The 6,000-nt window shown below is 38.1% G+C and overlaps 1 protein-coding gene across 3 annotated transcripts in view; it reads right to left on the bottom strand.

The window, feature by feature from the left end:
* Positions 1 to 1,289: 1,289 nt before the first annotated feature.
* LOC100750061 (cadherin-89D) overlaps positions 1,290 to 6,000 on the bottom strand; it is a 37,679-nt gene continuing 32,968 nt past the window's right edge. For 2 of the 3 annotated variants that reach the window (XM_024366816.2, XM_033320230.1), the window contains exons 21-24: positions 4,653 to 4,707; positions 4,347 to 4,567; positions 2,816 to 3,180; positions 1,290 to 2,469 (exon numbers count right to left, since the gene is read on the bottom strand). In XM_024366816.2, the coding sequence (XP_024222584.1) occupies positions 2,438 to 2,469; positions 2,816 to 3,180; positions 4,347 to 4,567; positions 4,653 to 4,707 (673 nt within the window). In that variant the 3' untranslated portion in view covers positions 1,290 to 2,437. The remainder of the gene's footprint in view (positions 2,470 to 2,815; positions 3,181 to 4,346; positions 4,568 to 4,652; positions 4,708 to 6,000) is intronic. The other variant, XM_033320233.1, reaches the window with a different exon arrangement.

The raw sequence follows: 6,000 nt of genomic DNA, 5'->3' as shown, positions 1-6,000 counted from the left end.
CTGAGGTGCCAAAGTCCTATCCTATCGCTGATTACGCTCTACCACCGTGAAGGTCACTTTCTTTGGTACGTACGTAAGAACGTGTGACAAGATCGTCACGATGAAAATTCCGCCTGGCCAGTATGAAATTAATCGTGAGATTTTAGCGTTTTTAAGATTAACAACGTGTCCGAAGATTGGACCGCACATATCGATGCAAAATTTGTGCAAGAAAAATCCAGGGAAGAGGAATCTCGGCAGAGATTTGTTTCGTTCGATAAATGTTATAATTGGATATATTTTTGCGTGTTACGAACATTATCTGCATCGTTGCACCTTTACGCTTCCCATAAATACATACACATTCACAGCCTGGCGATAACTATAGCCGGTACCATTACTTAGAACCTATTTCTAGACTGCGTCTAAAGTCGGCATTGAGAACGAAAGGGTTAACAAATGACATTTAAAGATATCGAGGGCTGTTCCGCAGTTCAGTTTGGAAGGAGGGAAGAGGACAGGACTGAATGAAAGAAAAATCGACTGGAAAATGGATGTTAGGCCAAAATAATGGTATAAGAACCAAAGGTGAAGGTAAAAGTATGCTTTTTGTCGCGAGTCATGCCTAGATAAGGCTATCTAGTACAGCCTTGTCCGAAAACCGGAGATATTAGATATTAGATGGATGGACTTTGACGAACGATACCGCTAAATAACTGAATAGCATACCTGTTAGTTACGTTCGCTTACTTACTGCTTAAGCAGTACTTCTCTAAAAAATATAGGCTTGTATTTTTCTTTTTACGATTGCATACGGCATAATGTAATCGAGATAAGAACGATCGATGTACCGATCTTGATCTTAACCATAACTTCACTGCGATTTGTAGTTTCATAAATATTCCAAAACTTGCTTGCCGTGTACTTGACCATACTACTAATAAGCGAATCGCTTAAAAACCGTACTGGTCGATTCCGTAAATTAAAAAACAATGGACGTGATTGTTAAGATTAACAAGATTAACAAGATTAAGAATTTTAGAAAAAGCTGAGCGCAAATATCAATTTCTAGTACAATTCCAATTATAAAAAAGGATTCTGTTTCTAAAAAATCCAAGTGTAAATTATCGAAGAAAACGAAACGTCTTCTTGTCGATCAATGATAAACAGTAGACAAATGATAACTGTAAAAAGCAGGTTTCTCTCGCAACACGAGAGGCTATCGATTCTAAGTAAAAAAACTATAATTTGTGGCGGAAAACATTTCCGACGAAAGAAGATTGAAGTTCGAACATCGTTTTAATGTAATTGCCTTTATTAACGATTTATAACAGAGTTATTTTCCCTAACTTGGGCCGCGATATAAATTATACATTATTATTACATACATACATATGTTACATCTTCTTACAATCACGTTAAATATGGGGAATGCACTTGATGATAGTAACTAACGGACGTTGGAAAGTTCGCGTATTCACAAGGCACAGCTACGTCAAAATGAGAAGCTGATTATTTACTTGAAAAACGGAGAAACACTATGTACATATAAGAACAATTTAATTTTTCATTGGAAATTCGGGATTTGCCAGACCTAAGAAAGATTAAAGCTAGCCATAGAAATTTAGTATAAATTTCCTATTAAAGGAAATTTTTTGATTATCTAATAATATTTATATCGAAAATCTGTTTTTCTCATTTTGCTTACGAATCTATATGTACAAAATAGAAACTTTCTTTATATACATATCTAATAATAATTTTTTAAATCACCACACTTTCTTCGACTGAAATATTTTCCATGTGTTTCTGAAATAAATATTCCGCCATAAGATGATCATGACAAAATACAATTACACACACAATCTCTTTCTAACAAGAAAGACAACTATACAAGATTTTGATACACGATATTCGCATTTCCAACGTAAAACATATAGCGTACTGTACATAAAAGATTTACATATAAAAAGAACACGATAAATAGCAGGAAGAACGTAGAAAAGATAGAAGCAAGAAACGATAATAACGATAATAACGATAATAAAGTAATAAAGGATCTCAAAGTACCGACAGAGCTTCTAGCGTATTTACATAAATGAACGATTTTCGAATCAACGACGAGTACTTTGGTAACGAGATGACACAATTTCACGCGCAAGAGAAAAGTAGCTCGCTAATTGGAAATGCTTTTTTCCTATCTAGGCGTTTCGTTAATTGGTAACTTCTTGAAGATACAACTCTTCTCAGTCGTACGAAATCCCTGTTCCGAAATAACTGCAACGCGGTAGTGACAGTTAAAGGGAATTAATCTTATTGCTCGTTAAACCGGAGACACCTAACAAAACCGTGGACCAGTCACGAACAACGGTATGGACAGTAAGAAAAACTCATGGCCACGAAGGCTACAATCTTGCTCCTCGTTGGAAGTCCTCCCTTCGATAAGTCTCGTTTGTCGTTAATACAACATGTGGGTAGATCTTGACAGGCCTGTGAATAAACGTGACGAACTTTAAAATTTTATTTTATCCTCTTTTATAGTATAGAATCGCTAATTCCGAGATAGCCTATGTAATGTATTACTATTATTATGTAATTATGTATGTAATATATTATAATGTATTATGTAAACTCGTTTCGAAATAGTAAAACTTAATTCCCTTCTACGTTTCTCAGAAATCTGTCACTTAGGGAAAAAACGCTAACGACTTTTATAATCGCTGTTAAAATATATAATGTTACTAATAGTCTATAATAATAATAATTTTTAAATTACCACTTTCCAAAATTTCAAAAGACGAGATAGGTCTGTTGAAGGCCATCGAAAGGAACTTACCACCGTGAAGGGTGGACGTATTTTGCAAAGAGCTAGACAGCGAGATCTCGGTTCCGGGATGTTCGTGTATCACCGTCTCGGTGATATTGTTTTCCGCCTCGGAATGTGCACGCCGATGTTCGCGAGTCATCCCGTCGTTCTTTCGCCTCTTCTCCGTTCCGACGCAGCAACGCTGCTCCCTCTGCAACGTCATCTCCTGCGAGTAAACGGATTCCCCGTTCGAGAACGAGTTGAACCGTTGTCGTCTCTTCGAGGTGGCTTGATTCCCACGTCTTCCAATCACGTTCGAGATCTCGTGATTACTACGGGACATGTCGTTGCCCCTTTCGCGACGCTGCAGAGATTTCAGAGAGTCCTCGTACCCGCTGTGAAGAGGAAACATCCGGGAATGCAAGTGGAAAAAATTAATTAAAGTACCGATGTTGCGTTTCTTTGTTTCTTTAAGCGTTCAGATCACAAATGAACCGATCATAGCCATCGAGAGTTAAAATATACGTTGTTATTTTCTTCCTTCGCGTTTTATTGACCGATCAAGCATGAAATTGAAACCACCACGAAAAAATAATAGAAAGCTGATCTTGCTTGCTGATCTTGATACTTATTATGTATTAATACTTACAACGTATTATTGAATTTATCCGTAGAAGATGAAATGGTGTGTGTGGGTGTATGTTTGATGGGATGTTAGAATTTATATGAACAGGGTTTTAGAAGCGAGAATCGTGGGATCGACAAGGATCGCTGCATCAGGTTAACCGTTTCGTTCCTAGTTGGCTTTAAGAAGTTTTATAAAGCTGAATAGATTTGATAGATAAATAATAGACAGAACATAAGAGAAACGATCCTAAACGCTGTTAGAATTATTAGAACTACGATATTAATATTTGCATATGTTACACGCATGGAATTAACTATTATATTTAACAGAAGCTTCGCAAGATTACAAGCGTAAGGAGAAAATTATAAGTGTAAAGGGATTTGAATTTCTTCTTTTCTAATAGCAGGATAAAAGTTTGAAAAATCAGTTTTAGAATATTAGGATGATCGATGAAATTAGTAAGATACATTGAGCGATGAAATTATTTACATTCGCCTAAGCAAATATACGATGTGAATCACCTAAACCTAAATAAATAACGAATACAAAATGCCTGTTAAAATCCTTTTTAGTCATTTTAATTTAGATCTGTTCGCGTAACAACAGTTTCGAACTAGAAATATCGTGCAACTTTTACAAATTTTAACCATTTGCTTGCACGTCCTTTTAGTCGCAAGAACTTCGCAAAAACCCAAAAGAACAGATTTCACGGATAAAAGATTTGCCTGTAGCTCGACGCTCCTACTACACCACGAAATCGAAAGGAACAGTAAACAGCCCTCTCGTCTCATCGAAAATTTTGCGCAGCAGCCCACTTCCGGTCATCATTTATTTCACCTCGATAAGAATAGCGACCAAACGGTTGAATCGATCCGTTCGAAACCTCTTTTCGATTTAGATAGCACAAATAGCCCCGTAAGTAATTCGACTTACTTGCTGCTCTCGCCGCTGGAGGGGCTCGACGAGTGACTGCAGTGGCAGGAGGCGCGCGCCACGATCCCAGAATCCTGACCACTGGAATGCAAGGACGTCGCGGATGCCTCGAGTCCTTTCGGGGTCCCTGTCGTCCTTCCGGCGTGCTTACTACAACCGCCCATCCTGCAACCACCCCCTTGCCTCTCTAGCATCGACATCGCGAAACATATGGGAATTCCCTGATACAGTATTCCCTATATTCGCTGACCAACCTTGCCGACCAGCTTTTCAGGCTGGAATTTCGTTTTCATAATAAATGCATACCTTTCTGTCGCGGCTTTGTTCGATTCCACGGCGAGCCGTGTGTTGTTCGCGTTCACTGAAATTTCAGGCCACGTTCAAATGGATGCGAGGTTAAGGATCGAACCTGTGGTTGTCGCTACTTGATTGAAAACGGCGTTGCGAGGAAATCGCTGATTGGTTTTGGTGTTTAATTTGGGATCATGGTTCTTCTGATTGGATCGTTTGTTAGTTGCGAACGATAGGGCAGGTATCGGGTTAGTTGGTAAGGTTTGAAAGATAATTGCGAGTACTGGGGATAGCGTGTCGTGATCGAAACGTGTTGCGGTATTTGTTTGTGCTTGTTGAATTTTGATCCTGTCGCGTAGAAAGGATTTTGTTAGTTAGTTTTTATAGAAAGATTTTAATATCTTGATACGCGTAGCAAATGGAACTTTTTGATTTTTTCCTTTTTTTCTTTTTTTTTTCGTTTCGTTTTATACGATAGTTGCGTAAAGATGGAATTGAAATTACTTCGGAAACTTATCTTTTGCTCTCTGCGTTTTATAAAAACTACTTATACGTTTAATGCACTGTCGCGCAAGTTTCACACCTTTATAAAACATGCTTCAAGGAATTTGATCGGTAAATACGGCAGGCAGCACTGTATGATACTTTAATTGCATATTTAAATCGCTTGAGCGCCACGTTTATAGTTTAAAATGAAATATACGTTGAAAGCTAATATAATTTTCTTTTCATTAATTTAGTAACTAATATAGCAACTATAGCATCCTTTATTGCGCGGTATCGATCCATACGGACATATGTTTATAGCACGCTTGTAGTTAACCGAGCGATCAGAAGCGGTCTGGCCATAAACGGGCTATACTACATGCTACGACTACTATCGCATAAAGTCAATACTACGCTTATTTTTTACGTCTTCTGCATCAAATTTCACATTTATTCGTGTCAACGATTCTTTCGTTATACCCTTTTCCATCCAGATTCTATTTAAAAAATCAAAAGAATCTACACTTAATGTTTCTGTAATCTTCGATACGACGTAGAATATGGTCGATGATTTTGCATTCCTCACAGTATTCCAAACCTCTGTTTAAAAAGTATCTTGTTGCTATTTTTTCTACGTGTCCCCCCGATTCATTTCTTCAATTCGATACAACGCAACGAGGATGCACTAACATAAATTGAGAGTAAAAAGCTCGCAGGCGTGAAATACGAGGCAGCATGGCGTATCCAGCTTCGACGAAGAATCGCAAGGTCTGGACGAGTCGTCCAGAAACGCGACGCGATTCTGCTCAGCCGCGCTCAAACGATTTAATACGGTTGGCGATAAAGTATCGTGGAGCCCCTCGTGACGAGAAACGGT

The sequence above is a fragment of the Bombus impatiens genome, unplaced genomic scaffold (genome assembly GCF_000188095.3).
Source record: "Bombus impatiens unplaced genomic scaffold, BIMP_2.2 scf_0020, whole genome shotgun sequence".
In the NCBI taxonomy this organism is placed as follows: Eukaryota; Metazoa; Arthropoda; class Insecta; order Hymenoptera; family Apidae; genus Bombus; species Bombus impatiens.
Note: the sequence above shows the minus strand (reverse complement) of the source record. Positions and strands in the feature narration are given on the sequence as shown.